This window comes from Vipera berus (assembly GCF_964194415.1).
Source record: "Vipera berus genome assembly, chromosome: 4".
NCBI classification, from domain to species: domain Eukaryota; kingdom Metazoa; phylum Chordata; class Lepidosauria; order Squamata; family Viperidae; genus Vipera; species Vipera berus.
In genome coordinates, this window is record NC_138206.1 from 21,959,659 (window position 1) to 21,982,878 (window position 23,220).

Below are 23,220 nucleotides of genomic sequence, written 5' to 3' on the forward strand. Positions count from 1 at the left end.
GAAGCTGAAGCCACCAGCCTGAGGATGACGGATGAGATTTTGTCAAAACGTTGCTCTTATACCTTCAATTCTACGTGGGGAAAAACCCGAATGACCGAAGATCTACATACAAACACCCGCAAAAACCTCAGAAAACATATATATATATATATAATTTGCAATTGTCAACATTATTTTTTTAAAATTTGGAATGGATTTTGGCAATCTTTCAGTTTGCAAAATGAATCAAGAGATTCCGTCATAAAATTCCTAGCCTAGAATTAGTGGGCAGTAACTCTAGGATGGTAAGTAGATAGGCACATTCATGCCTATTGAAAGTATGTTAAATGAATGCAGTGGTGGTTATTCCTAGGTACATTGGTACAGGATTGCAATAGAATTGTATAGCATTGCAATCAGAGCTCTGAGAAATCTTTCAAAAATAGATTTACAATGGTTTCTATAGTCTAAGACATATTTGTAGTTTACTTGAAAAGAAAACCGATGTCCTTGGAGACATGCAAATAAGTGTAAATTAAAAAAGTACTTTTCTTGATGATGGGAGGAATTCCAGGTAAACATCAGAAACATGACTGTTTCAGTGGACTGGCAGTTCTGAGATGATGAAATTTTCAGGGATTCCAGTTGCTGGATGGCTGTTCTTAAAAATGCCTAGCTTCCTTTCTAACAAAAACACCTAAATTAGAATTTTCATATATATATACACACACTGCTCAAAAAAATAAAGGGAACAGAAAATAAGACATCCTACTATTAAATACAGTACATTGTGTTGTTTAAGTGTTCCCTTTATTTTTTTGAGCAATATAGCTAAACTTTAAAAAGCAAAAGCAAAACATAAGAATGTAGCACTTTAAAAGCCCAGAGATGGGAATCAAGTGGTGCGCAAATTTAATACATACATACAGTACATATGTACATACATACATACTTCGATTCAGTGCAAAACCTATTCTTGTAGGTTACTTATTGACAGATTCTTTCAGAATATCTATTTACCAATGCAATTCACCAATGAAGATATGGAAGTTACAACTGCATATAAATAAATTGTAAGCTTGTTATATTTAACTTTTGACTAGGGTTTGTTTTTGTTTTGTTTTTTCTTATTGTGCCATGGCCATTTGTTTAAGATAGGATTCAGTATAGAGCAGAAATCCAGAAAATGAGTTAATCTCAATAAATAGGTTAAGCATGTTGGGCAAACACAGCTATTGTAATTGTTTCTTTATCCATCTTTTCCCTTTTATGAATGCTCCATTGAAAGAAAAAGGTTAGAAGAAGTGGGACTGCAACAAAAGAATGTAGCAACATCTGCATCCCATTCCCATTCATCAGTTGGGTTCACGGCATAAACCAATCTGTAAAGGAAAGCAGAATAATCCAGATTCAAAACTTGTTTTTTTTTAATCTCATGCCAGAAAATTAATAGTAATAAAGTTGTTTTCAAAAGAAAGAAACTTCTCACCTTCTTGGCATCTGCTTAGATATAAGCTGTTTCTGATGACTAGCTTATTTTAATCACTCAATAGAACTGGAGCTGTGCAGAACTATAGCTCCCAGCAGAGAATGGGTAGCCAGCTGTCAAACATACTACGATTAATAATTCCAAAAGATATGGCATACATTCTCAAGTAAGTCAAGCAAATTGAGTATAAATATTCATGGAGATTGCAGGGAAGTGTTTTATAAAATAAAGTGTTTTATAAAATAAAAAAATAAAATAAAATAAAATAAAATAAAATAAAATAAATAAAATAAAATAAAATAAAATAATAAAATAAAATAATAAAATAAAATAAAATAATAAAATAAAATAAAATAAAATAATAAAATAAAATAAAATAATAAAATAAAATAAAATAATAAAATAAAATAAAATAGAATAGAATAGAATAAAATAAAATAAAATAAAATAAAATAAAATAAAATAATAATAAAATAAAATAAAATAATAAAATAAAATAAAATAAAATAAAATAAATAAAATAAAATAAAATAAAATAAATAAAATAAAATAAAATAAAATAAAATAAAATAATAAAATAAAATAAAATAAAATAAACAATGGCTCTGGTTTGTTTTGGGGGTTCTCTCTGGAGGTTTTAAATTTACAAGTCCAGAACTAAAATTGCTTAGGGACGCGTCTGTGGAGATTCTCAGTCCTCCGGGTCAGGACCGTCCCAAAGGTGCTTTTCCAAAAGGCAGCTGGATTTTGTTTCTCAGAAGAAGCTTCTTGGATGAGAAGCGAAACGTCTTCAAGGAAAAACAAAATCCAGCTGCCTTTTGGAAAAGCGCCTTTGGGGTCGTGAAGGGGCGGGGAAGAGATGGATTTTCTTCCAAGCCGCTGGCGGCCTTGGCTAAACCGCTGGCGGCGATTCTGTTTTTGCCGGCGAGCGAGCGAGCGAGCGAGGGGGGACGCGCTGTCAGCGCGCAGCCAAGCGTCCGGACTCTGCCGGCTAAAGGAAAAGCGGGCCAAGAAGAACCGGCTCCCGCTTTTCTCCAGCGGCGAATAGCGGGCGCTGACGGGGCGTTTCCCTCCTACGCGATGAACGAAGCTGCGCCGACCAGACGAAAAAACCGCGCTTGTTGCCGGACGAGTTCGTTCGGGCTGCGAGGGAAGGAAGGGGAGGGACCGCCGCCGGAGGGAGGCTGCTGAATCCCGGGCGCGCTCGACGGTCTCCCCGGCGGGAAAAAAGGGAGATGCGATGACTCCGCTCGCCCTCGTTCAGCCCCCCGAAGAGGACGCCCGTGGGAAGATCAGGTAAAGCCCTCTCCTTTCTGCCACGCTTGGCTTTTTTCTAGCGGACTTCTTGAGGAGCCAAAAAATAAAAAAAATACACTCGGAACGAGCGAGTTTAAGGCTTGCGGGCGAGCGGAGAAGTCGTGGGTTCCTGGTTGAGGATGCGGTGAGATTTAGGAGAGTTAACAACATTCTAGGGCAGGGGTCTTCAAACTTGGCCCTTTTATGACTTGTGGACTTCAACTCCCAGAATTCCTCAGCCAGCAAAGCTGGCTGAGGAATTCTGGGAGTTGAAGTCCACAAGTCATAAAAGGGCCAAGTTTGAAGACCCCTGTTCTAGGGCTTCACCTCGGGAGGCACCAAGATTGTAGATGCCCCACCTCTCCAGCGGGACCTTCTCTATTCCTGCCCGCTCCTCAACCCGAAAATCCTGGTTCCGGATTTGGGGAATGCTGATGTACTCCAAACTCATTTCCAGTCTTTGTACTTACCCTTCGTTAAGGTGCCATGTCCAACTTTGCTCTCTGCTACTTTTTTATTTCTCCTTTTGTCCATGGAGCTCCAGAAGTTGAAATGATTCTGCTCCTCCTTTAACAATTCACCTTCTGGCAAACCTGTTGGTCAATTGGGTGGCCAGTTCTCTTAAGCCAGGGGTAGGCAACCTTGGCTCTTTTATGACTCGTGGATTTCAACTCCCAGAATTCCTGAGCCAGCTGGCTCAGGAATTCTGGGAGTTGAAGTCCACGAGTCATAAAAGAGCCAAGGTTGCCTACCCCTGTCTTAGGCCAAGCCCTCCCATCTGGTTCTGTGGCTACATTCCCCGTACTGAGTATCTATGGGAATGTAACATTTCCCTTTTCTAAGTATTTTAGTCTCCTTAAAAACATCACAGAGGGGTAGCACCTAGCAGCTGATCCTGAAAATGTTAAGCAAGCACAGACCCGGTTACAACTTGAATGGAGACCAACGCAGAATGCCAGAGCTGTAAACTAGATTGGAAAAATCTGGGAAGAAGGCAAGGGCAAATCTAAGTTGCTTCCAGGGAAGCTACATATACCTATCCACAGTATGCCTCTTCTGATATATAAGGTGAATGAAAGTTAAGGAAATTTTAAATTCTTAACTTTGAATTTCTTCATTTACATATGATAAAGTGTAAAATAAATATAAAAAGCTGAAAATATGTATCTCAGATGTACAGTGAGAGATAATATTTGTTCTGTACCAGCCTACTACCGGCCCTGCAGAAAAGGCAGGGACAACCCCTTTACAAACGGTAAGAGGCTGGAACTAAGCCTGCCAAATTTATTAACATAAAACAGAGCAAAACAAGACACGAACCATGAAACAGGAGCTATTCAAACGGTTGCCTTCAGCAAACCAGCCCTCCCACGCATTCCCCTTTTAAACAGTTCAGGGCGTGGCTTCTCTCTGCCTCCTTCTGAGGTGCCCCATTGCCTTCCTCGGTTTACTCCTGATTGACTGCCTCCTGCGTCGGGCGTCCTTGAACAGGGCCAGCTGTGGGTCATCTTCATCCACGCTGCCAGGCTCACACAGCTGGGTCTGCGTCGTGACCAGATGGGAGGGGCCTGGCTGAGGGCTCTCATCAGCAAGCTCTCCAACACCCTCAGCAACCTCTCCAACACCCCCCTCCTCCTCCTCTGAATCGTCCGACCCAACTGCCGAACCCACAGGCTGACCCTGAATCACAACAATATTGTTCAATGCAGGAATCCTCTCTTATACCATTAGCATCCGTGACAGAAGACCATCCAGGCTCAGTTTAATACCTCCAGGAAAGAGAGAAAGACCACCGTCTTCTGAGCCCTATTTCCACTGTCGAAGAGTTGTTCCTATGTGGAACTTTTTCCAAATGTCCAATCAAAATTGATTTCTTCACTGTTTCAATACATTATTTCCTTTGTCCTCTCTTCTGGAACAAGTCTGCTCAGTTCTGCCCATCTTCTGCTTCATAGCCATCCAGATACTTGCCATTCTCACACACAGTTTTCTCTCTTCTGGTTAAACCTACCCAGCACACCCATAAATCACTTTTTTTTCCAGGCCACTTATTACTGTGATTGCTTTTATCTGACACATTCCACTTCCTAAATTGTAGCATCTTTTTTAGATTATTTCAGAAAATTAAATTAATGTCACAGAAGAGAGCCTTGAAATTAGTGCGGTGTTACCCTCACCTAATTCATCATATCTGGCAGTTATCTTCTTTAAAGCCCTACATGGCATGGGTCCAGGATACTTGAGGGACCATCTCACCCCTATGGAACTGGCCATCCCCATCCATGCCAGCAGAGAAGGCCTGCTGCAGACTCCATCGGTCAGGGAATTTGGGTTGGTGGGGTCCAGAGAAGAGCCTTCTCTGCAGTGGCTCTGACCCTTTGGAACATCTTGCCCCCAGACTGGCTCCCATCCTCTTGGCCTTTCATAAGGGCTTGCTCTTCCTCTTGGCTTGGGCACTCTATGGGAAGTATCACCAATAGTACATTTCACTCCTCCCCTGTACATTCTGTTTCCTCTCTCCCCATCTTTGAGTCATAATATGTATTTTAATCAGCACTGTTGAGGTTACCTTCCCCAACACCACAATATCCAGTTTTAGTCATTGGCTCTTTTAGCCAGTTCCAAAGGCTACTAAATGGAAGGTGGAACCACACCAAAAAGGAGCCACAGTTTGCTCACTCTTGGGAAGCCTGGTCAAGTAGAAATGAAGACATTTTGTAGACGAATCACTTTTGTTTCGGCTTCCTCTCTAATGCCAGGACAGTGAAAAGTGGGATGCAGCTTTTAGTTTAGTTTTTTTTTTCTTAATTTGTCCATACAGTAACTTTGCTTTTATTTTTCTTTCCCACTATTCCCAAAGAAAGGGAAATAAAATGCAACAGGGTTGGCATCCTGTTTAAATAGTGGGTCAGAAGAATGGTAGTCTTGTGTTGTTGTTTTTCTACAAGCCGTGCTTGCACTTGTGTTTCCTTGCATTTGCTGTATTTTATTGCATTTCCTTGTTTCAATTATTTCCATAATATTGACATGCATGTAGATTTGTGGCATCTTTCAACACTACCTTTCACCGCAGCATTTTTCTTCAGATGAAAACATGTAGGCATTTGTGTATGATTCTGTAATCTGAAATTGTTTTTTATTATAGAAAATAAATGTTGTGAGATATGAACTATATCACTAAACAGAAATACTTTAAGTTGACTAGGCAGTTCAAACTGTTAATCTAGGAGAAGCCAATGTGTTACTCAACAGAAATATAAGAGCTCTTTTTAATACCCATATTAGGGCAAGACTGAAGCTCATAAAATACTGAGGAAGTTTTCCAGTTATCCAAAACTCATTTAGCAATCCCTAAGCTTTCTTTTTATTTTTGTGAATTGAACATTTTAGCTAATGTGATTAAAACATGTACTTTAAATTCCTTATCTTTGCAGGATTTCCAAATATGTCAAATTTGGGTGGCTGGCATAGAATGAGGAGACTGGGTAACTTTTATTAGTCTACTCTTTTTGAATAAAATTAGTTATTTATTGAGTGCAGGTAGTTTTTCATTAAAATTGCTTTTATTTCCAATATAGCTTAATATTATGGCGATTCTTCTTCTCCCAAGTGGAGATGTTAAAAATTCAGCTTAGTTACAGGTAGTCCTTGATCTGTGACAACAATAGGAACGGGAACATTCATTATTCATTCATGCTAAGCTTGTAAGCCGCCCTGAGTCTTCGGAGAAGGGCGGGATATAAATGGAATTAAAATAAAAAATAAATAAAAATTATTAAGCAGTGTTTCAGGATCCAGTTTGAGTCTTTGCTGGAGCCCATCCTCCAGAAAATTCTCTCTCCAGAATGTGTGCCCTGAGCTGGTCTACACATTGTATTTATATGATGCTCAGTTGTTTGTGGGTTTTAATTGTTAGGGTGTTAAAAGCCTGCTCTCAAGTCATTAGTTGTTGTTTCCTGGTTCGCAGTGCCTTGTCTCCTAAGTGCCTGGTAAGCTGGTAATAAATCAAAACTCCTGTTTATGGAGATTCTCAGTCATCCAGGTCATGGTTGTCCCAAAGGTGCTTTTTTTTCCAGGAGGCAACTGGACTTTCTTGTTTTTCTTTGAAGACATTTCGCTTCTCATCCAAGAAGCTTTCTCAGCTCTGACTGGATGGTGGGGAATGGAAGGATTTGCAATAGTGGCGAATATCTGTAGCTCGGGTATAGGATGAGGGTGGAGGTTTGTTCTATGAGCTTGTGGGTTGGTTTCCGAACGTTTTATTACCAGGCTAGGTAACATCTTCAGCAGCATTTAGGGGATGTCTGTGTCAGTGCTCTTCTGGTTATTTGAAGGTTATCTGTATCCTCAGGGTCACCTGAGTAGTCCAAATGCGGGTGGAGCCTTCTTGGCTGCAGGATGTTTTCTGCCCTGTTCCTGTAGTTTACAAGATTTTCTGGAAATCTCCAAACCTCCAAATGGCCCAAACAAGTCTCTAGAAGAATGCAAATGACCAGCTGTCTGCAAGGAGTATAAATCCTTCTATTTCCCACCATCCAGTCAGAGCTGAAGAAGCTTCTTGGAGGAGAAGCGAAATGTCTTTAAAGAAAAACAAGAAAGTCCAGTTGCCTCCCAGAAAAAAAGCACCTTTGGGACAGCACTCCTGTCGACTGACAAGGTGCCCATTTCCCAGGCTTCAATTGTTAAGCAGTTGTAGTCATAAAGCGAGGCATCACACATGATTGCATTCAATTTTGCAACCTTTTTTGCCACGGTGGTTAAACAAATCATCATGGTTGTTAAGTAAGATATCACGTGATTGCAACCTGTAACCTTCCCTGCCAGCTTCCCCATTGGCTGGGCTTGTCAGGGGTGAGCTGGCAAGGCTGCAAATAGCAATCATAGGACTGCAGGATACTGCATCCGTTGTAAATGTGCAACAGTTGCCAAGTGTCCTAATTGCTATCGTGTAATCATGGGGACAATGCAACACTTTTAATTGTGAGGACAGGTTGTAAATCACTTTTTTCAGTGTCACTGTGTCTTCAAATGGTCACTAAACAAATGGTCGTAAATCAAAGACTATCTGTACTGTTGAAAGAAGATTGTTGAGACTTATTGATGTTCTGTAATTTGGGATATATTTATAGGGCAGGATTCTTTCATATGCAGATGCAATATGCCACTCAGATGTCTGATTGTAGAAAGGTGCGCTCTGTTTAGTTGTTTGCCAGCAATTAGAGATATATAAACAAATAGACAATAGAATTGGCAGGAATAAATCTTCCTTGTAGCGTATCATCAATAGCAGAAAAGAGTGCTCACCAGTCAGTCAACCAATTGTTGGAGCAAATCACACTATAATTTTCCTGCTGCTAATGGAAGTAGAAAAACTGATAAATTGTTGACAAAGGAATGATTCTTGTGTTTCCAATGTCCTTCTTAAAAATGCTGTATGTATGTATGTATATGTACGTATATGTATATGTATGTATGTATGTATGTATTTATATGTATTTTTGAGAGAAAAGAAAATTTGTACTTGAATGTTGATAACTGTGCGCAGTTTCCTTCCTTCCTCCCTTCCTTCCTTCCTTCCTTCCTTCCTTCCTTCCTTCCTTCCTTCCTTCCTTCCTTCCTTCCTTCCTGTTTTTATTGTGTTTTAAAGATGCTGTATATAACTCTTGTGAACCTTCCAAGTTGGGTTTCTTAAATAAAGACTATATGAGTTTCTTCAGTAAATAAATGTTTGCAACCCCTAGCCCAGCCATTTGTACATTGCTCCAAACTGAGAAGGTTTCTTACTATTAACCATTCTTAATATAACACAACAGGAAAATTATAAAATAGTTTTGTAAGTTGTAGGGTAATTGCATTCAATATATATTTCAGTTAAATCACATATAGTTTTTCCTCCAGGGTTTACCTACTTCTTGGTCTTGGTTTTATCCATTTTGGAGTAAGCATATACTTCTAGAGACCAATTGCATGTTTCTACTTCACCAAAAGTTGTGTGCTGCTGTTGTACATGTACAACAGTCTCTGAACTTTTATTTTGATAAATTGAATATGAGCAAAATTAAGTCTTTTCTTTTCTTTTCTTTTTAATAGCTAACAGTTCAATAGGATTTTTCCCCTCTTCAGAGTAGTGTGAGTAACATTCCAATAAGAGGTGTATACTATTTTGAAAATACAAATTATACCCGGCCTTTCACCTCCTAAAGCATTAGTGCAGCACCAGCTAGTTTGGCATAGAGTAAAATTAGCCCTGTCTGTGCCGCTAGTGAAAGGGGGTGGAATGTGAAATGTGGCCAAACATGTAAACAAGTTGAGCCACGCCTAAAATATTTTCCACTGTGGGTACAAGTGTAGAAATACATTGTCAGGCTGAAGGCGTTTCATCCGAGTTAGATCTGCAGTTTCTGCTGTTGTTTAAAATCTTCCAAGGTAAGTCTTTTAGGCAAGCATTATTTTGCATAGGTATTATAAATTATAAAACAATTAATGTAAAGGATTAATAGACTGTTTTAAAAAAACCTATGATAATTCTTTCAATTTTGCCTTTCCCCCCCCCCCCGCCTAACATTAGATTGTTATTATATTAACTTGAAACACAATACATAAGTTATTTTTGTAGTTCAGATTATAGTAACTATGTAAATGCGGCAACATCTGACGCTAACTTTGTGTCCTTGGCATTACATATGTGCAGTAAAATAAATAGCAATATCGTAATAACAAATGTTACTCCTTTGGTGGGACAGTATGCTTTTAATGCAATGAGCTGCCTCTTTGCCTTGCTGGTTTCTCTGGTTTTTTTTTGGCATGCTCCAACTGAAAGGCTGATCTTTTATGGAAAAAAATGATCATGTTACTTAATAATGGGTGCTTCTGCCATATAAGGGCTTGAGTATAAAATCATATGCTTTCAGTTGTCTCTTTCTGGAGACTGCGTGTTTGTCAGTCAACTATCTTGAAAGATGCAGTAACTACGCTTGAGTCCCACAAATACTTATTACACTTTAATATTATAATTTAAGGAAAGTTGTTCTCATAAGTGGATCACTATTCCTGCATTAGGAGTAATCTAAAGAACCGTCTCTTCATGTGGCACCCTCCAGATTTATGTAAATTCATCTGGAACCAACTGGGCTCGTAGGGAAGTAGCTTATCATTTAAATTAATTATTTATTTTTTAAAATGCTACCCCATAACTAATTTTTGTTGGGACACTGTCAGTAAATTGAATATTTAGGACCAGATTTGCAGTATTTAGGGCTGCAGTGTGCCTATAGATTCTTCCCTTGATGCCAGCAAATCTCTCTGACCCATTATCATTTATACCTACTATTGCATCTATATCGGATCCCAGGAAGGCCGACTGCTTATCCCTGTCAGCCCTATATGTCAGTTTCTGACATATAATTATTGAATACCAAATAGATGCGCAAAACAGACATATGTATACTATACTATGTATACTAGGTGTACTGTGGCCCTAATGTTTTGCCTACAGAATGGCATGCCCAACTCTGAGAATCAGGTTCTGTGATCTAGGGACAGAAATAGGTAGATTACTTCTTATCAGAATATATTGTTTCCAGGAGACTATATTAATTAGGACAGTTTACTAATTTTAAGACTATTCAATAGAGATAAAAAAGCAGAAATGTATCCATATATATGCATGTGATGCATCATTGATTGGTGATTTGCCACCAATTTGGTATTGGCTTCTTAGTGATCACACTGAGAGATTTTTCTCCAGGATGATCTGTCCCAACTTGTCCCTTCAGGTCCTCCACTGGTGTTCCCATTACTGCTATAATTGCTGGAATTGGGTATGTGTAGTTTATTGAAGAGAAGAACTAGGGGTGACATGAGAGCAGTGTTCCAATATCTCAGGGGTTGCCACAAAGAAGAGGGAGTCAAGCTATTCTCCAAAGCACCTGAAGGCAGGACAAGAAGCAATGGATGAAAACTAATCAAGGAGAGAAGCAACCTAGAACTAAGAAGAATTTTCCTGACAGTTAGATTAATTAATCAGTGGAACAACCTGCCTTCAGAAGCTGTAAATGCTCCAACACTGGAAGTTTTTAAGAAGAGATTGGATAACCATTTGTCTGAAATGGTATAAGTCCCATCCAACTCTATTTATTCTATTCTATTCTATTCTGTTCTATTCTCATTAAATGAAATTATATAAAAAAATTATTAATCAATAATGCCTCACTATTTTGTTGGGAAGGTCATCAGCTTGCTAAATTCTTAGCTCTTAGAAATCTACTTTTAATTATTAGATGTTCACTTTTCAAATTTGAAGTAGAATGCCGTTTGAAATATTTAATTTTGGTTAATTATGTCCAATTTTTTTCCTGTAGCAGATGGTACGTGAAGAGTATATTTCAGCAACACCAGGTACTGACATACAGAGACCAGAACCTCCATATGTCTACAATGTTGGCATTTATGGCTGGAGAAAGCGCTGCCTTTATATATTTATCCTCCTCTTGATCATCATTCTAGTTGTGAATCTTGCTCTGACAATTTGGATTCTTAAAGTAATGTGGTTTTCATCAGTAAGTGTTCTTTTTCCTTGAATTGGGTTTTGCTGTTGCTTTTGCTTATATTCTTGCTGTCACCTTTAAGGTTTTCCCAGTGATGGTGCTTTGTAAAATATCCTTCAGTCTATTTACCCTAGAGGAATTTTGGAAATAATTTTCAGATCCTGGGGAATACCTATATAAAAATCAACAAAAATACAATAACTTCATAATACAATTTATTCCTAATCTACAGGATCCACATTTTACATTTACAATAACAAAGTGACAGGCCAGCAACTAGATACATATAGAGATGGGATAGATCTGTGCTCAAGCTATAGATAGATAGATAGATAGATAGATAGATAGATAGATAGATAGATAGATAGATAGATAGATAGATAGATAGATAGATAGACAGACAGACAGACAGACAGATAGATAGATAGACAGAGACAGACAGAACACAGATGCTCTGACAAGTATCTAGTTTTAACGTAGTTATTTGCAGCAAATAAAGGTATTTCCCCCGCTTCTAATTTCAGTAGATGAGTTTCTATATCACACTGTCTTTATTTGTTTTTAGTTTTAATTTAGCCTGATATATGAAATCCCACCCCACCCCCAGCTATGTACTTTTCAAATCACAGTACTGCTAATAGTCAATCATTTTGGTTTGTTAACCCATATTTTAAAAAAACATCACTTCGTGTCATATGTAATCCTAGCCAGAAGCTGCAATCTTAAATATACTTTAGGATAATTTGTATTTAACTCAGCGTTATCATGCTTTGAATTGTGTTCATTGATTTGTATTACTTGAAATTCATTCTTTAATTCTTATGTGACTTTGTAATTTCTGAATTAGTTATTGAGATGCTTCATGTAGTGCAGTGCTCAAATATCTAAATTCTTAATGGGAGAGATAACCATGTAGATTTAGTTGCATGCCAGCAATCATGAATATATGATTCCATTTCAAATAACAGCAACGTATGATTAACCCAAAAGGAGAAGAGGAACAAATGGACCACTTTTAGCTTTTCTGTTATGCAAATTATATATTTTTTTCTTGCTTTTTGAAGAGAGCTTGTGTATACATTGCTGGTATATGGATTGGAGAAGACGTCTTTGTGTGCAGATGGCTCTCATGAAAACCTTGTGTGAAAAAATGCTTGTTATGATAATCTTTTTTCCATCCATAACATATTTATCTTCTGACTTTCTTTTTCATTAGGGTTGTACTTCTTGAATAAATCATGCAGTATTTGGAAAAAATAAATGTGGCATCTTTGAAAACAATTTGACAATGTCTTACACAACTAATATTTAAAACGTGTTTTGTATTTGCAGTCTGGAATGGGATACCTACAGGTTAAATCTGATGGGCTTCATCTAGAAGGAGAGTCTGAATTTTTATATCCATTATATGTCAAAGAAATTCACTCCAGAAGGGTAATGATGCAATGTTATGCACAGCTATTTGTAGATAAATCCCACTGATTTTAACAAGGCTTATTTCTGAGTTAATACACATAGAAATGTGCTGTGGTTTGTCATATTGGAAAAAAGTCATATTTACTAGAGTTATGCAAAGCCTGTTTTGATTTGATAGAATTTCAATAAAATTGGCCCTACAAAGCCATTTTGCTTTGAAATTGAAGCAAAGACCTGATTCAAAGCAGCAATACATACCACATGACTAAAAATACTTCAGGGTGTTTACTTTGAAGCACATCACAGATCTGATATTTTTTCTGCTCATTCTGGCATTGTTCCAGAATATTCAGTTCTATAATTTCTTTCCATTTCAACAAATATACACAAAGAATTTATTGGATGATAGCCCCCCAAGCATCGTTGTAAGGAATTCTAATTAGCAGTCCTGCTAATCATATCATATCATATCATATCATATCATATCATATCATATCATATCATATCATATATTGTATCAGATTATATCATATCTCATTGTAAGTTATGGAGAATTGGAAAAGAGTGCAGGTATTTATTTTTCAGTAAGGTCTAGCCAAATGTCTTAAATATTTGCATTCTTTTTTCTCTTAATCCTAGGATTCACCCTTACTTTTGCAATCTTCTCATAATGTGACTTTGAATGCACGCAATAGTGATGGAAATGTCACAGGCAGATTAAGTGTAGGTAGGTGTAATATATTTTTCTTTAGTTTGGATTTTGAAAGGTTTATATCAAAAGAAATGAATGTGTTTCTTATTATGAGCTCATATACTATAGCATGTATATTGTCTAGATATGCCAATTGACCTGGATAGTCAAATACTTGAAATAAAGGAAAATAATTTTATGTCATTATCAAAAAATGAATATATGAATAATTTGACTTCAGTTATAAATCTCTTTAGTGATTCAGTTCCTAGGAAGATACGAATATCCAATTTATGTAAATTATAAAAATATTGTTTAGATATAGATACATTCATAATTAAAAATACAGCCCTATTTGGATGAAAGATTCTGTGTAAAGAGACAAGATTTATCAGATCTGGAATTTTAATTTAGCTTACTTTGTCCACATTGTATATATTCACAAAGAGCTATATTTATATTTTTGCATGCTGGATCTAAAGTATTTTTCTTTCCGTTTGGTTTATAACATTCTGCTTTTTCTGATCAAATCAACCAGAAACTGAGAACATAACCAGATGCTAACCTTGCACTGTAGTTCAATATATGTATCGACCGGTCAATGTAATGAGTTAATCACAAATTACTGAGCATGATAACAAATTTAATTTCCTAATTAGATAACTATATGTTGCATCATTGAGGATGCGTACTTATGTATTTTAAAGCTTCAGCAAAGAAAGTCCATTTTATAATGTTTTTTTTTCCTTTTTAGATCCAGACATGGTACAGTTCCATAGTCCACAATTTCAGATCAACTCTGTGAATCTCAATGAAAAGCCACTTTTTACAGTGCATGATGATGACACTATGATTGGTACAGAGAAACTTCGAGTCACAGGTTTGTTTGCAAGTCTAAAACTACAAAAACTGTTATTTTGAAAATGAAGACTATAATCTGAAATTGGTTATATAAATAACAGTAATCTGTTATTTTAACAATTTAAAGAGAATATTGAATATTTTATTACTCATATTTTTAGCTAAACTGTTACATTAAAATCTTCAAAACTGTATTTTACATTGAGGTCTAAACATATTTATTTTGATTAATTGGTAATTATTTATTATTAGCAATTAATATTTAACTAGATGGTAGGCAGCATCTGTAAAAAAAAAAGAAAGCTAAATATGGCCAGATGTTGGAAGACCACTGGCTATACTGGAAATCTGGAGCAAAAAAAAAACTTATCAGAAGAAGGAAATGACAGAGCATTTCTGCTGTTCCTAACAAAATTATGGGATGTGGAAGTAGACAGAGTAAGACAACATTACTCAGTTTAATACTGAGATTGTAAAAATCATTGATTTGGTTGATGAGTAAAGCACCTCATTGAATTATTTGTACAACCTATTGAATGACCTAGTGTGAAAGACGTGTAAGATCTTTGGATCTGACAATACTGCACAATTTTTGTTTTGGGAACTAGCTTCTGTTTTTGTGAACCAAGCAGATTTTATCACCTTTACCTTACTTCTAAAACTTTGTTTACTTACTTGCAAATTGGCTTCTGAGGATTGGGGAATGGTGTAGAAAATGTGCAATTGTCAAATGCCGGTCGGACTTCATGAGAAAAACCTCTTAACAGTCTCTTAATAAGGGATCATAATGTAGGTTGGTAGGCTGAAGTGAGCAGTGAGTGAGCAAAAATATGGAACTGAAGAGGTTACAGTTGTCTGCTTCACTCCCTAAACCACATAGAGAACACGTTGTGGTTTTCAGCCAAACAAGTTTACATATAGGTTAACATAGTTCCATATTAGCCAACAGATAGAAAATGGTCAAGAGGACTAGCAAATGGGGAAGCCCTTATACAGGAAGTCTTCAATTTATAAGCCTTTGTTTAGCAAAATTTTAAAGTTATAATGGTCTCAGAAAAAATAATTTGCTACCTGCACTTGCTCTTAACAACCATTGCAACAACCATCAGCCATGTGATTGCAATTGGGGCACTTGGCAACATCTTGCATTTAAGACCAGTTGCGGCATTGTGCAATCATGTGAATTTCTGACCTTTTTCTCTTTTTTTGCCAATTTTGAGCAAAAAAAAACTGTTGGTGAAGCTGGATTCATTTAATGACCATTTGATTGGTTAACAACTGCTGTAAAAACATTGTAAAATCAGGTCCAACTCACCTTACATTAGCAATAACTTACAATGGAAATTCTGGTCATAAGTCAGGGACTATGTATAAGTTACAAACAGTTATTGTTATCCAGTAGGTAGATTGCTCCAGTTAGGTTATCCCTCTAAGCAAGATTTTTACTGCCTGGTAACTTCTATATCTAATAATTCTTCTCCATACATCTAATTTTTCATTTCAGTTATGTGAATATTTCATTTTGAATGTATAGGTTTAACGGCTTGTAAGGGATGCGGTGGCTCAGTGGGTTAGGACGCTGAGCTTGTCGATCAGAAGGTCGGCAGTTTGGTGGGTCGAATCCCGCATGCCGCATAACAGAGTGAACGCCTGTTACTCGTCCCAGCTTCCGCCAACCTAGCTGTTCGAAAGCACGTAAAAATGCAAGTAGAAAAATAGGGACCACTACGGTGGGAAGGTAACAGTGTTCCATGCGCCTTTGGCGTCTAGTCATGCCAGCCACATGACCACGGAGACGTCCTCGGACAAGCGCTGGCTCTTCGGCTTTGAAACGGAGATGAGCACCAGCTCAACGGAGATGAGTCAGAAACGACCAGCACGCATGTGCGGGGGAACCTTTACCTTTACCTTAAACATATGCTATTCTAATGCTCAGCAAAACCTCCAAAGCCCACAGTGTTACATTAGAACCTCAAATATTTAAACCAACCCAAATATCAGAGTACTCAAAATATGGTGGAATCTTAGATACTTAAAAGACCGTAGGTACTCTGAATTAGCTTTGGATATTTTGTTGCGTGGTTATGAAAAACTTATTTTCCAGTAGTAATGCACTTAATTTGACACTTAAAGTGACAATCATTTGTCTTTTTTCTGCTTCAGGTCCAGAAGGTGCCCTTTGCGAACATTCTGTACAAACGCCCCTTGTCCAAGGTGTGGGAGATGATGTCAAAAATCTAACACTTAAGTAAGAATATCCCTCCGAAATGAGTAAACATTTATTATTTATTTCTTTTTTTTTTTTGCTGTATTCCTCAGTAAAGCTAGAGTTGTAGAGCAGTAAGATGATAAGTAATCAGTAACATACTGAAGAAGAGGAAAAGGATTACTAGGGAGAAACAAGGAATCAAACTCCATATTATCACATTATTTATTGCAAACTAATTTAAAGACTAACTACGTATCATTACAGATAATATGATCAGCTCCCAATTGGCCATGTATATAGCATTGAAAATATCAACAAAAAGGATATCCACAACTTTGAGAACTTTAACACTAGCAAGAATGGTCAGTATTGGTGAAATAATCATGTTCTCAAGATCATCTTCCACCTTCATATTGTATAGTAAGACAGCTAAAGAAGCAATCTGAGAACGCAGTGCCACTAAGACATTGCCAAAATCTCAGGAATCCCTTGCACCGAATTACAGAAAAGGATGCTTACTGTGAAGGCATCCATGGTGCAAATGCTTTAAATGCAGATGGGGGTATTTTAATCTCATACAGATATGTCTTTGGCTTTCAACCATTCATTTAGTGACCATTCAAAGTTATAACAGCCCTGAAAAATGTGATTTACAACCAATCCTTACAACAGCTGCAGTATCCCCATGGTGATGTGATCAGAATTCAGGTGCTTGGCAACAGAAATGTATTTATGAGAATTGCAGTGTCCCGGGGTCAAATGATCACCCTTTGCAACCCAGCCAGCCAGCTTCTGACAAGCAAAGTCAATGGGGGAAGCCCCGATTCATTTAATGACCACGATTCACTTAATAACTGTAGCAATTCCCTTAACAACAGTGACAAAAAAGTCATAAAATTGGGGTGACTCACCTAACAACTGCCTTGCTTAGCAACAGAATTGTGATCCCAATTGTGGTTATATAGGTAAATCAAGGACTACCTGTAATCCTTCTTGTGATCCTTATTTACTTTAAAAGAATGTGTTCTTTTATACATTAACTAAACCAAAGTGAAGACTGCTAAGGAACCAGATGACTAAGAACATTTTATTTTATTTAAACCAAATAGGATCACATGGTGTCATATTAAAACTAATCCCAAAATAGAGAATGGGTGTGAATGATTGTTTATATACTTCTTGTAAGATTTAAAGAGGTTGATTCCATGAAACAGCAGATAAATATAAACAATGAATCTTCACTGTTGGAAACCATGGGGACAGTGAATGAAGATACTTCGGTATCATTTCTATTCCATAGTTGATTCATATTTTCTAAGATTCAAATGGCTATTTTTCCCCCTCAGCTCAAAATTGTTGCTTGTTGTTTGCCAATTGACAAAAAAACTGTGCTATCTTGAAAAAATGTTCCATTCAGAGAAAACATCTATTAGTTTTTGTAACATTCCTGTACTAAAAAGCAAACCAAATCGGTATATAAAACCAAGTCACCTTTACAAGTTCACCTCTACAAGTTGTTTTCTTAAAGTATATAGAAGTACTGGTATTAATTGTCCCTTAGGAATCCATTGGGCAGAAGCTGGATTATGCACAACTTCATTGCATTTAAGTTTGCAAGCAACCTAGCAAACATATCAAAAGTTTTGTGGTTCTTTTCTGGCACTTTCAGGCATTACATATTGTAATGACTGTTGTCAAATGGTTTTTTTTTAAAAAATAGCAAATAGTTTTACTTGACATTTGAGATTTATTAGTTGCGAATTAATTTGTGGATAGGTTTTAAAAGATTAGTAATTACCTCAGTGCAACAGACATCGAATGCAAAGAGTAAAAGTCTTGTTGTTGTTATATAATTTGTCAAAACTGTAAGATGAAGTAAATGGTGCAGGATGTGTCATTTACATAATGACATTAACATGGCTGATGTACTTTCCAATTAAATGGACAATTGGGAATAATTGATTTTAAATGCCAGCTAGTCAAAAAGGGGCTTTCACTGTTTCCAAATATACAGTACATACAAGCCTCCAGGAGCTGCACCTCTTGTCTTATTATAGCAAATTATGTAATTTGAGTCTAGTTTCTAAAAAGGGATGTTTGACCCTTTGCAATCATAGAGTTATTCAGGCAAGCCAGATAGACCAGCTGTTTGGGGAATTCTGGGAACTGAAGTCCACACATCTTAAAGTTGGTCGGGTTGAGCACCACTGCTATACACAGAATATGATTCAGGCTCGCATTGATCAGGCTTGCAATACTTCCTAGGAAAATTAATATTCAGATTAAAATCCTACCATAAGAATTTAAGATGGCAGGATGACATCACTCTGAGGAAATCTGCCTCCAGAATCACTTTGAAAACATTATTATAAAACCCAGTTGTTTTTTATTTGGATTGAAGAAGAAAATACTTTTCTTTTTTATAATATTAAGATTACTCTTCTTATGATTGGTTTCAGACTTGAATCACCAACACGGTCTCTCACCATGAATGCTCCAAGAGAGGTTCACATCAAAGCAGAAAATGGAGATGTTATTGGACTCTCTCATTTGGATATCACATTCCATAGTACCAATGGCATGGTGAGATGTTAAAGTTTTATTTAAGATCAATACATTTCCTGCTCACAGTTGGTATTCAAGGGGTGGGGGGTTGCCGCGTGAGTCAAACTATTAGTTTTAGTTCCAATAAATAAAGACTACTATGGCCTTGGAAAGTTCAGGTTTATGATAAAGGCTATTTGATCCTTTAGAAATTCTGTTATTTCTATATTTTTATAATTTATATAAAGGCTCACAATATTCTTAGATCATTATCAATGTTAACAAAATGCAGGAAGAAAAAAGAGGAAACTTAGTATACAAAGGGATTTCCCCCCCCCTTATTGTCTATTTAGTGTTATTAATTTCCTACGTTAAAATCCTTACTTTTTCAAATGTTTCATGTCTCAGAAATCCTTACATTTCCTGCACAGGGAGATTTGAAAGAATATCAGTTTCAGCGCAAGATTCCTGTTTTGCACAATTTGATTGAGCAATACAAAGCCATGGTAATGCTGGGTGGAGAGACAGTGAGGGAACTTTAAAAGATGGCTAGATGCAGGTATGGGCAGTCCTTATAGTGCTCTGCAGGTGTTTGTCACGTGCTTGGCAACTGCCAATAGTACCAAGTATAGCATGCTGTGGTGCAACTTGACTGGATAAGCACTGGTGTGTGCACAGATCCATATTTGTTTCATTTGAGTTTGTTCCTAGTACTTTTTTTCCTTAACACTTGGATACCCAATATGATGTCAGCAGAACTTTCTTTGGAATCCACCATGCATCATCTAAGCCCCACCTGATTTTATTTTTATGTACTTTTAAACAAACACTTTTAAACAAAAATTAATTGGAAAGCTAATACTAAGTAGAGCAAAGCACCAGACTCAAGCAAATCCTTTATTTTTAAGAATGCTTCTGAATCTCACAAATGAAAGTAGCAGAAGATTTCATTCTTTATAAAAAGCCAGTTAAAGGGTAGAAGTAAATTAAGGTGACTGGAAGGCTAAAGGGGAACAAATTCACCAGTTTGTCTTCTGGTAAATTAATATTTTGTAACCAGTGACATCAATTGCAGTATCCAACCTATGAAACTGCACATCATCTTCTTAAATTCCCATATAAACCCCCTGACCCCCAAAGAATCTCTGCTTTACCAAGAAAAGCACCCTGGATGATGGCCTAGAAATGCATTAGAAATGTGTAATAGAAACTTTTTATGTATATCACGCATCATGCAGCCAACAAAACATGCTGATTGGAATAGCAATTGACTTTCAGATTAAGAATAGAGAAGATTGTCTTCTTAATGTACTAAAATAGAAGACCTTGACCCAAACACTGTTCCTCAGACTGACATGTTAGCTGTGATTAAAAAAGCAGAAAAAATATACTTTTTTTCTCTCAACTCCTTGAAGAAATGGTAGACGTGTTTTAAATAAATGAAAGTAGCAGCATGCTGAAATGGTTACAGTTTGGGACACATTTCTTTGGGTTAACTAAAGGGTCAATTTAGTTTAGTTTAGTTTATTAATATTTCTATACCGCCCTTCTCCCGAAGGACTCAGGGCGGTGAACAGGGCAAGAATAAAAATGCAAAATTACAAATATTAAAAAAAGATTAAATACATGCCCACTAAAAAACAATCAATACAATACAATTAAAAAACCCCAATAAAACAGCAATAAAAAACCCCACCAATCCCCCATCAGGCCAGGCCGGCTTGTTCGAATAAAAATGTTTTTAGATCGCGGCGAAAGGAGCGAAGATCGGGCGCCATCCGGAGCTCTACCAGTAACTGATTCCATAGTTCCGGGGCGCCCACAGAGAAGGATCTCCCCCTGGGGGCCACCAATCGACATTCTCTGATCGGTGGCACCCTGAGGAGGCCCTCTCTGTGGGAACGCACAGGGCGCAGGGAGGTTGAAATACTTTCCAAGCTTTGAGGCACAATCTAAAGGAGACTTTCTTCAACAATTTGACAGTGTTTTCAGAGTGGTTTTCCAGGCTATATTTAAAACATTTTTAGCTCATTAGGACATATTGAATAATGTAAAGGAGACTTTGAACTTTCATTTGCAAATTCATAGTAAAGCTTCCATTAAATTGCTCAGTAATGAATCAAAGGAAAGAGTGGGCTCACTGTAGCAGTGGTTTTTGAACATTTTTTCCTTCCTAATATCTCTCTTCTTTTTAGACTGAAGTTGTTACTGGGGGTATATTTGAAAACAGTTGGATATTTCTACCTGGTAAATGTTGTACAGCAAGAGATTCTCTCTGTTAACAGTAAAGCTACAAAATAGATTGGTGTGCTTTTTCCTTGCAGATCTTTGATGCTCAAAATTTGCTACTGCCAGATTTACTTCAAGGAACAAATGGAGAATCTGAGAGATCTGAAGGACTTTATGAAATTTGTGCTTGCCAAGATGGAAGGTTATACTTATCCGTGGCTGATACAGTTTCTACTTGCTTACAATACAGTCATAATTGTCAATAAAGCACAAGAACACAACTTGATATTCTTTGGCATTCTTGCTTGGTTTGTAAAACCATCAAGTGGAAGATTAGGATAATGTAATTTAATTGTTTAGAATACGTGAATGATTTTAGGTTTTATCAGATATCAGGTACATAAGCATATGATTTGTCATTTGTAGCTTGAATTCCTTCTTTCCCTTCATCTTAAGTTTCTTGATTATATTATCTTTTCTGCTTTGTGACTTTGGCTTCTTTGTAAGTACAAGTAGTCCTCAATTTATAACCATGGGGGCTGGAATTTCCATTGCCAGGTGATGGGTCATTAAGTGAGTCACAACTGATTTTATGAGGGGTTTTTGCTATGGTCCTTACGCAAATCATTGTGATCATTGACTTACTTGTTGGAAGGCCCCTGGGAAGATCTGATCCTGGGTTATAAATACATGTTGGGGACCAGGCACCCAAATTTTGATCATATGACTGCTGGGACACTGCAACAGTCTTAAGTGCAAGGATTGATCCTAAGTCCATTTTCCCAGCGTCACTGTAATTTCAAACAGTCATTAAACAAACATAAGTTGACAACTACCTGTATTTCACAAAAACTGAGTACAAAAGAATTCAGGTTCTTGGGTAAGAATGCTTTCCTTTCAGTCTTATTCACTTTGTCTTCTAAGAAAACAGCCATATCCACTCTGGCAGCTATTTTATGAATCTTTTCGTTGTAGATACTTTTAATCTTGTTCTCTGTGCAAGCTGAGTTTTATCAATTTAAAGTCTTGTTTAAATGAATCACAAAACCTATTTTAGTTCTGTAAGAACTCAACTCTCAGTGATAGAATAGCAATTTACTGCCAAAATCTACGGAGATTCCTCAGGGCATTGTTTCAAGATACTCCTTATTTATCACGCTTTAAAAGAAATATGAAGAAGGAACTTTGATCAATCTGCATATTTTGGTAACCTACCAAAAGAACACCAAAATGACTAAACATCTCAATAATCCAAACAAAGAGTGTTTTAATTTAAAAAGAATTCCCCAAAGCTGTTATTTATAGTACGTATATCATGACTTTCTGCTTGTTGGGCATAGGACTATAATAGAAATCCTGTGTATTCTTATAACACTGTTTTTCTTTTAGGCTTCTTCACCTTCAGTCACCCCAAACCCTATTAATAAGCAGAATGTTCTTTGGGTTGTTCGCTAGTAAGGTTACTAAGTGACAGGAAACAGATCTGAAAAATCCCTTCACCTACATTGGTCTCTGCATACTTGATAGTGACTATGTCTATTGTCTAAGGAGTTGGGTTTAAGTAAGGGAATAGTGGAAAAAAACTGCCAAGGTAAGCTACTCTGAAATAATTCCTTGGTTGGATTTGTTAATCGTTTTTCATCTACTCCCAAGCTAGTAATTAAAAATAGGCATGGGAACATAGAGTAGAAGACAGGAGGTGAGCTATTCCTGGGGAAAGCAGACTCTGCATTTTTCCTATGTTGCGTTCCAGTCTTTGTGCTCAGCCGCGGGTCTTATTGTGGGAGCTTTCATGACTGTGGATTTTCTCTGTTGCTGCTTAATGCCTCTAATGTCAGTTTGTAATAAATCCTACCTCATCCTCAATTTGCTCTCCCAGTTTCTATTGAAAATCTACACGAAGCTTCTGGTAGATAGAAGTATCATCAATATGCTGATAAAATTCAGTCTGTTCAAGTGA

The 23,220-nt window shown here is 37.0% G+C and overlaps 1 protein-coding gene across 4 annotated transcripts; it reads left to right on the forward strand.

The window, feature by feature from the left end:
• Positions 1-1,357: 1,357 nt before the first annotated feature.
• Positions 1,358-21,724, forward strand: SGCG (sarcoglycan gamma). Of its 4 annotated transcripts, none has more exons than XM_081326657.1 (8): positions 1,358-2,764; positions 11,125-11,322; positions 12,643-12,744; positions 13,366-13,453; positions 14,172-14,297; positions 16,442-16,526; positions 18,947-19,070; positions 21,356-21,724. In XM_081326657.1, exons 2-8 carry the CDS (start codon positions 11,128-11,130, stop codon positions 21,524-21,526), a joined length of 891 nt encoding a protein of 296 aa, XP_081182783.1. In that variant the 5' UTR covers positions 1,358-2,764; positions 11,125-11,127; the 3' UTR covers positions 21,527-21,724. The 4 variants fall into 4 exon arrangements, with proteins under 4 accessions (XP_081182783.1, XP_081182785.1, XP_081182782.1 ...); XM_081326659.1 differs by having other exon boundaries at positions 2,611-2,764; positions 11,128-11,322; XM_081326656.1 differs by lacking the exon at positions 1,358-2,764 and adding an exon at positions 9,088-9,190 and having other exon boundaries at positions 21,356-21,723.
• Positions 21,725-23,220: the final 1,496 nt, after the last annotated feature.

Bases quoted from the DNA above. Each gene is read 5' to 3' on its own strand.
- SGCG (XM_081326657.1), top strand. From the start codon at position 11,128: ATGGTACGTGAAGAGTATATTTCAGCAACACCAGGTACTGACATACAG. The intron at 11,323-12,642 runs GTAAGTGTTCTT...TTGTATTTGCAG, and splicing joins AAGTAATGTGGTTTTCATCA to TCTGGAATGGGATACCTACA. The intron at 13,454-14,171 runs GTAGGTGTAATA...TTTCCTTTTTAG, and splicing joins CACAGGCAGATTAAGTGTAG to ATCCAGACATGGTACAGTTC.